The sequence below is a fragment of the Belonocnema kinseyi genome, chromosome 10, assembly GCF_010883055.1.
Source record: "Belonocnema kinseyi isolate 2016_QV_RU_SX_M_011 chromosome 10, B_treatae_v1, whole genome shotgun sequence".
Taxonomy (NCBI): Eukaryota; Metazoa; Arthropoda; class Insecta; order Hymenoptera; family Cynipidae; genus Belonocnema; species Belonocnema kinseyi.
This window is the reverse complement of record NC_046666.1, coordinates 24,474,292-24,487,723: the sequence shown is the minus strand read 5'-3', so window position 1 is coordinate 24,487,723 and position 13,432 is coordinate 24,474,292. Positions and strand designations below refer to the sequence as shown.

General features: G+C 32.2%; 1 protein-coding gene across 1 annotated transcript; it reads right to left on the bottom strand.

The window, feature by feature from the left end:
• Positions 1-8,798: 8,798 nt before the first annotated feature.
• Positions 8,799-12,880, bottom strand: LOC117182035 (golgin subfamily A member 6-like protein 22). The gene is made up of 3 exons (XM_033375056.1): positions 12,031-12,880; positions 9,944-10,054; positions 8,799-9,212 (listed from the first exon to the last, which is right to left on the bottom strand). The coding sequence occupies exons 1-3, from the start codon at positions 12,842-12,844 to the stop codon at positions 8,893-8,895; spliced, it is 1,245 nt and encodes a 414-aa protein (XP_033230947.1). The 5' UTR covers positions 12,845-12,880; the 3' UTR covers positions 8,799-8,892.
• Positions 12,881-13,432: the final 552 nt, after the last annotated feature.

Sequence of the window (13,432 nt, the reverse complement as noted above, 5' to 3'; positions counted from 1 at the left end):
GAGAAAAGGGGTTCACGGAGTAAACACATACAATTTCAGTAAACAATTCTTTATTTAAAAATCCCTACTCTAATTTCGATACATTTATTTAATCGTCGCTGGCTAATATTAGTATATCCTGTATCCTTGTAGAAGGGTAAATACTCCTTTTAAAAATAGCTTAGCCGTTTTCTGAAAAGGTTTTGAGCGAATTTACACTCGTCCACTCCTGAACAGCTGAGGATGAGCGACGGGCTATACAATTTTGACAGTACTTCTTCTTGGCCTCGAGCACAGGAAATTTATCTCGGTCGTTTCGTCTGAAGTTACACTGAAAATCTTCTAGCTTTTAGAGAAAATAATTTATGGTTTGTGCCTAAAGCACTTCGAATTCAAAAATTTAATTTTAAAATTCAGGAGGTCTGGTCTCAAATGATTCTTTAGAAAATAAGTCGAGTACGACGCCTTGAGATCTAGAAAATTAAATTTCAATGTTTCAACGTCGCAGAAAGCACTGGACGGAAAGAAATCTCCTTTACCGACACGTTGCTGGTGAATTTACGCCCGTCCTTTCCTTGAGAGAACTTCTTTTCAGAGGAATAGTAGAGATGGGGTTTTTCCCAAGTCTACTAGGAATTAACTTAGAAGTGAGAGACTTCCTTCTAAGGATGCTTCTGCAAATTTCCACGCAGAATTCAAGTGCCGTTTTTGACTTTTGCGGCCCTTTTTATAGGGATCACCCTTCTCCCGCGTCCCACGATACATGAGAAAATTGTATAGTGGGAGGCCTTGGCGCCTGCGCTCCTCTAAAACTCCTACGATGATGCAATTTTCTAAGTATCTTTATAGGAGTTCAACGCTGCATCACGTTTATTCAACGAAAGATAAAATTTATCTGAAAAAGATCAAATTTATCTGAAAAAGATCAAATTTATCTGAAGAAAAAAAATGAAATTTATTGGAAAAACGATAAAGTTTATCTGACGTAAATATTTTTTTGACATAGGTTATATGTCAGACGGCTGCGTCTATCTTCACAGAAAAAATATCCTTCATAAATGAGCAAGAACACTCAGCCAACTTCAGTCCCTTACTTTTGTTGAACAAATCTTGAGTTTTCTATTGACTCTGATGTAGACTTCAAAAATTGTAAACAAACCCTATTTAGTATGAGGTAATCAAAGTGCAGACTTTGTATTCAGTAAGTTTAGGTGAGTGATTTTTGGGTTTAAAATTATTGAAATAAAGTGAAAATGTTTAAAATTAAATACCGCATAGATTTTCAAATTTGTAGAGGTCATTTTTTTCTGTGAAAATAGACGCAGCCGTTTGACATATAACTTATGTCAAAAAAATATTTACGTCAGATAAACTTTATCTTTTTTCAGATAAATTATATCTTTCGTTAGATAAACATGATTCAACGTTTTTATCTTTTTGAAAGATAAAATTTATTTCTGGGGTTTACTGTGATGTTTTAAATTGTATAAAATGATTTGCGAACTAATTGACAAGAAATGTTCCACTATAAGAGAATAATTAAAATCTTAAACGAAATAATGCATAAAAAACTTTTTTAACTAAAATGATTGGTAACACAAATTTCTCATGATATTATTAAAATAAATTGTTAAAAGGTTTTATAAACAAAAGTTCAAATAAAATATTCGTCGCGTTTGTTCTTGAAGGTTGCAATCTTTTTTTTCACTTTGAAAATAATTAATAAATCAGTGTTATACGATAGTTATAGCGAGAGATAATAAGAAATATATGCAATTAAAATGATTTTTTAAACATAAATTATTGGTAACATAAATTTTAAATGATATTATTAAAATAATTTCAAGAAACTAAATTATTTCATAAAAGCACCCCACTTTAAATTAGAAGATCAAAAGGCCGTCATGAGGCTTTTAATAAAAAATTCTTATTTGGCCTCGATTGATTTGAAAGATCCTTACTACTTAATACTAGTTACAGAAGAAGATGATAAATATTTAAGTTTTGAATTTTATAATAAATAATACTACTTTAATTCTTTACCTTCGGTCTCTGTATAGCACCAGATCAGTTTATAAAATAATGCAGCCCCTTATTCAATATTTGAGGAGCAAAGGTTTTTTATTTCTCATTTTTTATGATATTCTTTTAATATCAAAAAAGAAGCAAGTCTGTTTTTCAAACTTTACAGAAACAAAACAAAATTTAGAATGTCTTGTTTTTATAATTACCAGGGATATAAGTTGAAGTTTGCCGGTTTTAATCATAGATGTCGGTAGATATATGTATACATTTCTATGATTTGGCATCTATTTCATTTTCTTTCTCTGGACAATATACTTCAAAAATACCCAATTCCATTCTGCCAAAATAATGGCATCATAGCTGTTTACCTCAGTGAATATGTCGAGTTTCGCTCCAATTAAATCGCATTTGCGGCATTCGTTGCATTTTTTATTTCATCAAAAGAAAAATGCAGCTAAACCTCATCGACTGCTTGTAGAAACTTATGGTGAACATGCTGCAGTGATAAGAAACCAGTAGGCACAAAATTTGGTGCCGTCTTTACGACATCGTTACGATATCTTTAAGACAACCTTAAGACATCCTATGTCCATGTCGTTTCGCTGTCTTTACGATGTCGTAAAGACATCGTCAGGTCATGCGACTTATTTACGATATCGTAAATACACCTTAACGAGATGGACATAGGATGTCGTAAAGTTATCGTAAAGATGTCGTAACGATGTCGTAAGGAAGTCGCCAAAATTTGTGCCTACTGGGAATATATGAGACATGGTTTCGTTAATTCAAAAGTAGAGATTTCGATTTAACAGACAATGAACATCCTGGTGGAGCGAGAAAGTTCGAAGACGAGATATTTCAGGCGTTATTGGATGAATACCCAATACAATCGCAACAGCAATTGGACAAACACTAAATGTGACCCGAGGAGCAATTTGCCAAAGTTTAAAAGACACGGGAAAAATCCAAAAGTATGAAAAATGGGTACCACACCAACTGAATGATAGACAAATGGAAAATCGAAAAACCATTTGTGAAATGCTGCTTGATCGGTTCGAAAGGAAATCTTTTTTGCATCGACTTGTCCCGGGGAACGTGAAATAGATTTATTTCGAGAACCCGAAGCGGAAAAAATCATGGCTTTCACCTGGTGAGGTCGGCCCATCGACTCCGAGGCCAAATCGCTTTGACAGTAAGACAGTGCTATGTGTTTGGTGGGACCAGTAAGGTTTGGTGTACTTCGAGTTATTAAAATCTGGTCAGACGGTGAATACGGATCGCTAGCGACAAAAAATTATCAATTTGAATCTTGCGTTGATCGAAAAACGGCCGGAATGGGCTTGAAAAGATGGAAAAGTCATCCTACAACATGACAACGCACTGTCTTATACCGCTAATGTGAGGGAGAACACATTAAAATCAATGAATTGGAAAATATTATCACACCCGCCGTACTCTCCAGACCTCGCCCCGTCCGACTATCACCTTTTCGCATCGATGGGACACTCACTAGCAGAGTAGCGCTTCGCCAATTTTGAAGATTTCGAAAAATGGCTCGTCGAAAGGTTTGCCTCGAAAGAGAATGTTTTTTTGAAATGGTGTCCATGATTTGCCTGAAAGATGGGCAAAATGTGTAGAATCCAATGGTCAATACTTTGAATAAAATTTTTTTGAGATTCCCTTGAGGGTTAAGGGGGGTTCCTACTTTATTGGGTAAAAAAAACCTTTTTTTTGCATTTTCGGATAGTATACGTTTCAAAAATATGCCTGGAAAATTTCAAGTCAAAATATCAAAAATTTCGAAAGTGTTCCGTGTTGGTGGAAGTCCCACAAGGCACAAGAATTGAGCAATCGCTATGAAACTTTTTTGACATGTTCTCAGAAGGTGTCCGCACAAAGTAGACTACAATCATCAAAAAATATTTAAAATTGTTTGCTTAACAAAGTAATTAGTAACAAAAAAAACGTCAAAAAATCAATTTTTTCTTCAAAATCTCATAACTTCCTCATTTTTTTTCTTTATTCTAGTTTACTTTGTGCGCTATAATGTATAGATTAGGAAAATATTTTGATTTTTTATTTCAGATTTTTTCTACGGCGGATAGATCTTCCACCAGCGGGAAAATTCGCCGCCGACCACCCTCCATTGATCAGTATACCCCCACCCCCTCTTTATCTAACGACCTAAAAAATTTTGTAGTACTACAATAAACATGGAGGAACAAGTGTGAAAAATGTCAGCCTCCTATCTTTTATACTTTCATCAAAAAATATTCTCAAAAACAGTCGGATTTCGGCCCAACAAAGTAGGAACCCCCCTAACTGTTTTCTTTATTAAAAAAACCGGCAAACTTCAACTAACACCCTTGTTAATTTAGAAAAATATTGCTTATCACCTGCGCATAAATTTACATTTTTGGTTTTTTCTTTAATAGTGTAAACCTGACAGTTGAATGACCATTTGAAATAAAGATTAAATCAGAAAATTGACGCAAGAGTTCCAATTAAAAACTGAATGTCGAATCAGAGATTATACACATTGTTTTGGTACTTTGGTTTAACCATGCCCTAGTGTCAGATAGAAGTGGTTATATACAAAACCAATGGAACGAGAAAAATGTTTAGCTTTGAACAGTGTTAAGGGAAATTTTGATAAGTAAATGAAATTACCAAAGGAGGTGAAGTCTGAGCATAAGTGGTGGATAAAAAATGTTTCTGTCACAGTCTTATTAGAGATTCTCCGTTTCGTTTTGAAGTTTTTTCATACGCATCACCAACGGTATGGGGCGCGTATCGTAACGAAAAAAAGACTCATAATTGGTGGGATGCAGTCGCTTAAAAGATTTCTATAAATTTCTTGGAATTAAATTCTGTTTTTAATTCTCTTTAAAATTTTGCCGCCAGCTACAGTTCTAGCCAAATTTTACTTCAAATTGATAACATTACGACAATACACGATGCCAATCAAATGGGTGGGGTGCAGCACAAATAATTACATGATGAAACAAAATCCATATTGCAATGGTCTGAAAAAGAGAAATTAGGATTTTTGCTTCTTACATTAAAACTAAAGAACACATAGTGACAGATAAAGCATCTCACGTTCTTCCTCCAGAAACTGAGTGGGAGTTAAGAAATTGGGATTCTTAAAGTATATTAGATAGATTTGGAAATTTTTCGATTGATTTGTTAGCAGCAAGTATCAATAATAAATGCAAAAAGTTTGTATTCTGGTTTAAAGACCCAGTATTCGTGGTTATTGATGCTCTTATATTATCTTGGAAACCTTCTTATCTTTATGGAAGAAAAATGATTGATGATCAGGCAGGAGGGGTTTTATTACTAATAATGAGCCAGTAGTATTTGGCCCACGAGTCAACTTACTTACATCTCCTTTTAGGAAAGTTCATCTCTTAGCCAGAAACCTTATCTTAGTAGCCGGCAGAATATCTGTAAGGCTTTTCGAAGAAAAGGAGGCTTGGAATCGAAAATTTTTATCATGATAGCATGTTTATCTCAGGCGACAATTAAACAATATGATAAAACTCTTCGATTGTGGTGGCAATAGTGTGCTATAAACAAAACATCGGCGTTTGATGCTAATTCTATAGATGTGCTTGCACTTCAAGTACAAGTTTTTCAGTAAGTGAGAAGTTAAGGTACCTAAATAGTTACAGGTCTGCAATATCCTTAATTTTGACATCAGACATTAGTAATGAGCAATTTATCAAGAGAATTTTGTAAGGTATTTTGCTAGTAAAACTACACAAAAATTTGAGCCTAATAATCAACTGTCTTAAAAATTTGACGGCCACTTCAAGAAATGACATTAGTAATCTGTTTATTAAGTACGGAAAACCCGTTAGAGCTGCAACAACTCAAATTTTGTCGCGATTGGTAAAAGATTTTTAAAATTGCAGTAGAATAAATACATTTACTTTCGCTGCTAATTTGAAGGGTATTAACGTCGAAATTATACATCAGACGGCTGGTTTTTTCAGAAAGTTCCATAGTGTTTGCGATGTTTCATGATATGCCTCTATGCGACAAGGTAATGTTTGAAAGGGCGATATCAAATGCTTCTCAGTGAGTTTACATTTTTCACATTGTTCCAAATTTTTTGTGAAAAATAAAAATGATAAAATTGCAAATACGGTTTCTTTAAACATCTACTTAATGACATAGGAGAACAAGACGATGAAATATAATCAATCGACTAAACGCACCTACCTGTAAATGAAGTTCAATCGGGATTATGTGAGTCGTCTCGTTCAAAAAGTTCACTCCCTCCCACATGCATTTTATTTTCACTGATAAAATGGAACTCTAAGTATGTTGCAATTTTTATTATTCAAAATTAATGATGTATCAACGCATAAAGAAGAGGGCTCCACCGTATAAAATGAATGTCACGGGCTGTCATTTTATTCCTTTTTGAATTTAAATATAATTGAACTTCACTTACAGGTATGTTCGTTTAATCGGTTATGTTGTAATTACGAATATATTTTTTATTTTCAATTAATCATAAACGAATTATTAACGTGCTCTTCAATTTTCAAAAAGAGAACCAGATTTTCAAATTAAAGAGATGATTTATTAGTGAAAATAAATTTTCTGCTCCAAAGAAAAAAAAAATCTACAAGATATATGAATTTTTAATTAAACAGGTGCATTTTTTACCACAAAAACAAAAATAAGTTTCATCGTTTCATCGTCTTGCGAATATTTTCTTCGAATTTTGTAGTATAGAAATGTCGATTTCTTTCATTTGATCTTCAAGATCTGATGAGAAAACAACTTCTGAGCATCCTGCATCTTGGATTTTTTTTTATTTTGCATTATACAGTTATTCTACCTTCCGCTAATTACACAGTCACACAAAAAAAAGTGTGCGGATCTGGTAACAAGAAACACGTATTCCTATGGATTTTGGGGCGCTGAATTCAAATTCGGTATCAAAAATCACTTATCACGTCATGGTTGAGCCATAACCTCAAAAAAGGCGAAAAATCATGCACTGAGGCAAATAAATTTCAAAATAATGCCAGTGATGTAAATTTTCACTTCAAAAACATGTCGACAACTGTGAAGGATCAACCCTTGCCTGATATCAACTTATTTAATATTACTTTATCCAACAGAACCTGACCTCACCTAACCTGAATTAACAAAAATTTATTGAACTACACGTAAAGCTCTGGAAGCATATTTTTCCAGTAGCAAATGTGTGCGACATCGGATATGTCAACTTAAGCCTAACCTAGAAATAAATTTAACCTAGCCTAACCTAACCTAACCTCACGAAACACAATTAAACTGATTGTGTTGTCCCGTTGTGTTCGCTGTACCGTATGAATCAGCTTGGGCTTAACCTGCAAAGAGGTCAAACCTATCCTAACCTGAAAAAACCTGACCTTACCTAACCTAACTTAACTTCACGTAACACAATTAAACTCATTGTGTTGTCCCGCTGTGTTTGCGGTACCGTTTCATTCAGCTTCGGCTTAACCTACATAGAGGTTTAACCTATCCTAACCTAACAAAACCTGACCTAACCTAACCTAGCCGAATGAAATTCAACCACACGTGTAGCTATGTAAGCGTACGGTTCTCAGTTTTAAATTAGTGCTATATTTAATGAGTTAACTCGATCTTAACCTATGAATGAATCTAACTTAACAGAACCTAACGAAATTTTGCTTAACGCAACACAACTTAACTTAAGTGTTCCCGTTGTAACACAATAAAATTCATTTCACTGTACTACAGGTGGTTACAAATTTAGACGCACATTACTCATTTGAAGAAGCTTAGAACTACAAGTAGAATTGACCCCATTTCAATTAACCTGACAATGTTTGTATCAATTAAAATGTAGAACTGTAACTTAAACATGCAAATGAATAAGAGTTTTATTAAAATTTTTTTTACTGCTATTGATGTCAAAATATTAAAGTATGCAAGAACAGGGTTGCCAGCGTAATCGGTTAAGTTATGTCAGGTTTTGTTAGGTTAGGATAGGTTAAACCTCTATGTAGATTAAGTCGAAGCTGAATGAAACGGTACCGCAAACACAACGGGAGAACACTATGAGTTTAATTGTATTACATGAAGTTAACTTAGGTTAGGTTAGGTCAGGTTTTTTTAGGTTAGGATAGGTTTGACCTCTTTGCAGGTTAAGCCCAAGCTGATTGAAATGGTGCCGCAAACACAACGGGACAATACAATCAATTTAATTGTGTTTCGTGAGGTTAGGTTAGTTTAGGCTAGGTTAGATTTATTTCTAGGTTAGGCTCGATTTGACCCATTCGATGTAGCACACATTTGCTACTGGGAAAATATGCTTCCAGAGCTTTACGTGTATTTCAATAAATGTCTGTTAATTCAGGTTATGTGAGGTCAGGTCCTGTTTGGTAAAGTTATGTTAAATAAGTTGATATCCGGCCAGGGTTGATCCTTCACAGTTGTCGACATACTTTTGAAGTGAAAATTTGTATCACTGGCATTATTTTGAAATTTATTTGCCTCAGTGCATGATTTTTCGTTATCTTTTGAGGTTATGGCTCAACCATGACATGATGGGTGATTTTTGATACCGAATTTGAATGCAGCGCCCAAAATCCATAGGAATACGTGTATCTTGTTACCAGATCCGCACACTTTTGTGTGTGGCTGTGTTATTTAAATAGGTATTTAGATAGAATTGATTGAATGTTTAAATAAAAATCTTTAATATTTATAGTGTTTGGGTATTTAGGGTAAGTGAGCAGGAAATAAACTCTTCACAAAGCTTTTATTCTAAACAAGTTTTTTTGTTCCTGTTACGAATAATAGTATACATATCATGATTACAATAGACCATAATTACGCCGATTATTATTATTATCATTCCCTTGATTGTTGTGGATTTTGTTTAATATTAGGTGGTCCTTGAACATTAGGAGCTAATTGGATATTGCTAGATCCTGGATTATTGTCAATCGCAGGTTTATTATAAGCTACTGGATTATGCTGATCCAATTGATTCTTTTGATTCAATTGCTTATAACGACCCAATTCTTCCGATAGAGCTGCACGATCGAAGAAGACAAGTAGCAATTCCGTTGGCCCAAATGCTTTACATTTGAGTTCACTCACGCATTCTGCTGTCAGATCTTTACAATCACATAACCAAGTTTTCCAGCCGTTTCCTTGTAGACAGAATTCTGTAAATGAGAAATTTTTTTGTCAAATCTATAGTAAAAAAAGAATTTGAAATCATAAAGTAGTTGAAGAAAATTAACAATAAGTGTCCAGTAGTATGTTTCAAGAAAAAAAATTGGACAAGGTAGACAAGTAGGTGTAGAGGTGGTAGGTGAGCAAAATTTTAGTTGGAGGAAGTTTTAAAGGAATAATTAATCTTTTTGTTTAGAAAAAAATAGTGTTAAATATTTCTGAGAAAGGGTTCTGTAGCCTATTAATAATATAATTTTGCCTTAATAGATCCTAAAAAAACATTTAATTAAAAAAAAAACTCGAACCAATTTTTATTTGAATTTTTCAATTAAAGAAAATTTACATAATTTTTTAAACTTATTTCTTTAAAAAAAGGTGCATCAAGTCTTTTAAAATGCCTCCTCTCATACATTCCATACTATGAAACCCCAATTTCTTTTAATGTGGAATTTTTTAGAGACCCCACGCGCGTCACCTAATATTGAAAATTATAAATAAAATTGATTAAACGTCTTTTTCCTAATGGGAAATACGTGTTAAGCTTTAGCTACATCGGTCCTGTGGAGAATCTGAATATTATTTTTTTTTGTCGAAAAGAAGCAAAATTTTCGGACCAGTGTAGTGTCCAGAATTCAGTAAGATTTTTTCAGAAACGAAATAAAAATTACAAGATTTTATGTTTCTTATTTATATAAATATACACAGGAATTAATGAACTCACTCTCAGCCTCTTGTCGATTAAAGAAATGATGTTCCTGGAGTTCCTGATTCAGGTTTCTACACTTCCAATGGTAGGGCTTGTTATGCTTACCCGATTTTTTAACGCAGACATCTGTTAATTAAATTAATGGTCTTAAAAAGCTATTACACACAGCGAAAAAATGTGGGCTCACATTACTTTCAACAAAAAAGTCGAATTTTCAATCAGAAAGATTATATATAAAAATAAATATATAAGTTGATATTTCAACACAATAAAACAATATATTGTTTTTGAATTAAAAACAGTTGAATATGAACAAAAGAAGGTAAATTCTCAAAAAAAAATTAATAATTGATATTTTCATGAAAAAATATTATGATTTTAAATAAGGAACAGTTCAATTTAAAAAAAAGATACGAATTTTCCACAGCGTAGATGAATCCTTAACCACAACAGATTATTTTTGGCCTACAAGTTCAATTTTTTAAAAATATCCAATGTCTATCAAACGTGATTGAGTTTAAATTTTTCATTCAATAAGATTTTCAGTCAATAGATGCCACGTCTTGGTTAAAATCATCATTTTATCGGGCTAACCACAAATTTAAAAAAAATATATATTTTAAGGGCGCGGTTATGCTTCCCCAATTTTGTAACATTTTAATGAAATTTTATTAACATCGAGAAACATCAATACAACATCATATTGTTGTATATTGATTTTCCAAAACATAAAAGAACCTTGTTGTCATAGAGCAAATTTGAAAATCTAATATTACGATTTCAGCCCGTATTTTATTTCGAATAAAGGAAGCATGATTTATGGCAATTTTTAGGGAGATTTATAGTATCTTACCATAAATTGCCGAAAATTCAGTTTAAAAATGTCTATCAATTTCCGAAACTGCATGGAAAATTTTTTTCATTCACGGTGATTTCACAGGTTAATGTGGTAAATTACTATAAATTACCCAAAATTCTATTTTAAACCATTTTAGAAATATATGGTAAATTATGGTAATATTAAAGGTGATTTATGGTAACTTGCCATAAATTGCCAAAAATTCAATTTAAAACCGTCTATCAATTTCCGAAAATTTGTACAAATTTTCAGTCACTTATGGTAATTTTACAGGAAAATGTCGTTTATTACCATAAATTACACAAAATTTAATTTCAAACATTTTTATAAATTTCAGGAAACTTATAACACTTTTTGGTAATTTACGGCGATATTGTAGATAATTTGTGATAACTTCCCATGAATTGACAAAAATTAAGTTTAAAAACCTCTATAAATTGCAGGAAATTTATGAAAATTTCTAATAATCTTTGGCAATTTTACAGGTTTATACGGTAACATACCATAAATTACCCAACATTCAGTTTTAACCATTTTTTATAAATTTCCGGAAATTTATGAAATTTTGGGTAGTTTATGGTAATATTGCAGGTAATTTATGATAAATTAACATCAATAAGGCAAAATTAAAATTAAAAACGTTAATTAAATTTTGGTCATTTATAGTAATTTTACAGGTAAATAGAGAAAATTACCAAAAATTACCCAAAATTCAATGTTAAACAATATTATAAATTTCCGGTAATATATGACATTCTTGATCATTTGTGGTCATATTACAGGTCATTTATTGTATATTGCCATAAATTAACCAAAATCAAATTAAAAAACTTTTTTAAATATCCGGAAATTTATGGAGATTTTTGGCCAATTATGGTAATTTAACAGTTCAATGTGGCAACTAACAATAAATTACCCATTATTAAATGCTAAACATTTTTATAAATTTCGGGAATTAATCAAATGTATGGTAATTTATGATAACTTAAGAAAAGTTACCGAAAATTCAATTCAAAAGTTTCTATGAATTTCCGGGAATTTTTGGAAATTTGTAGTAATTTGTTCAATTATATATGGTAACTTTCCATATATTAACGCGAAATTCTATTATCTGGAACTAGCCTTTCCTTATAGTTTTTTACGGTGAGTAAGCTGATTATTGTGAAATTCAAATGTTTAATTTTCATACACGTTGAAACACGCTGACATCATGCATGTGTCATGAAATTATTTTTAAACTTACTGCGAGCTTTATTTATGTCCATATATTGTTTCGTTATTATTTCGTTTTCTTGTTCGACTCGTTTTTCATGAATTTCTCTTTCTATTCTTGGTATATTTCGTTCTAGTTCTTTTATTCTTCGTTCTAGTTCTTTGAGTCGTCGTTCTTGTTTTTTTTGTATTTCTTGTTGTTTCATTTTCTGTTGTTGTTGTATTTCCTGTTGTTGTCGTTTTTCCTGCTGATGTCGCATTTCTGGTCGTGGTTGTTGTAATTGTTGTTGTAATTTTTCTTGTTGTTGTCTAATTTTCTGTTGTTGTTGTATTTCCTGTTGTTGTATTCCTTGTTGCTGTCGTGTTTCTGGTCGTGCTTGTTGTAATTTTTCTTTTTTTTGTTGTCGTATTTCCTGTTGTAATTTTTCTGGTTGTTGTTGTGTTTCCTGTTGTTGTCCTATTTCCTGTTGCTGTCTTATTTTTGGTCGGGGTTGTTGTAATTGTTGTTGTAATTTGTCTTGTTTTTGTCGTATTTCCTGTTGTTGTATTTCCTTTTGTTGTCGTATTTCCTGTTGCTGTCGTATTTCTAGTCGCGGTTGTTGTAATTTTTCTTGTTGCTGTTGTCGCATTTCCTGTTGTTGTCGTATTTTCGTTTGCTGTCGTACTTCTGGTCGTAATTGTTGTAATTGTTGTTCTAATTTTTCTTGTTGTTGTTGTATTTCTCTTTGTTTTCGTAATGGAATATAAGGTCTAGAACCTTCAACACTTAATTTTTTTCCCTTATCACTAGCAATAGCGCCATCGTAAAAAAGCGAGCACAGAAAGACAAACACTAAAAATCGCATTTCTTTTAATGCTAAAAAAACTTTTTAATTAATTTACTTCCAATCAGCGTGACTCATGAAATCAACATTCCTTTAGTTTTCTCGCTTTATATACACTATATTCATCCCCACTTTTTCATCAAAGTTACTGAATGGGGCTATTATAATGAACCTTTCCCAATCCTAAAAAATTTCCTTATTAGGATAAAAAATTTCTCACCGCATTTAGACAAAAACTGTTCAGGGAAAAACACGGAATTGATTTTACTCTTTACTCTTTTCTCTTACGAATTTGTACATCATTCGTCAAATTTTCGTAAAAAAGAAATTAAGCAAATTAAATCATTGTTATCATTTTATATTATTTATTGCTATTAATTCATTCATTTTGTATAAATAAAGTTGTAATAAGAATTTGAATAATTTTAAATTTTTATATGTTTAAAATACGGTGTAGGGATTCCTGGTCTCGAAATACACAATTTAAAAACCGGACACAAGGAGCACATTCAAGCAGGGTGATTTTTGTGGTTTTATTCGTTAAAGGTATTTTTTTGGCACGAAGGGTTTTCCTTATCTACAATGAACATTATTTTTCAATATGCCTTT

What these genes read in the sequence shown, in the direction of transcription:
- LOC117182035 (XM_033375056.1), bottom strand. Translation starts at nt 12,844, where the DNA reads ATGCGATTTTTAGTGTTTGTCTTTCTGTGCTCGCTTTTTTACGATGGC. An exon ending in GGACATAAATAAAGCTCGCA is followed by an intron (nt 10,055 to 12,030) that starts GTAAGTTTAAAA and finishes TTTAATTAACAG; the next exon opens with ATGTCTGCGTTAAAAAATCG. An exon ending in TAATCGACAAGAGGCTGAGA is followed by an intron (nt 9,213 to 9,943) that starts GTGAGTTCATTA and finishes TCTCATTTACAG; the next exon opens with AATTCTGTCTACAAGGAAAC.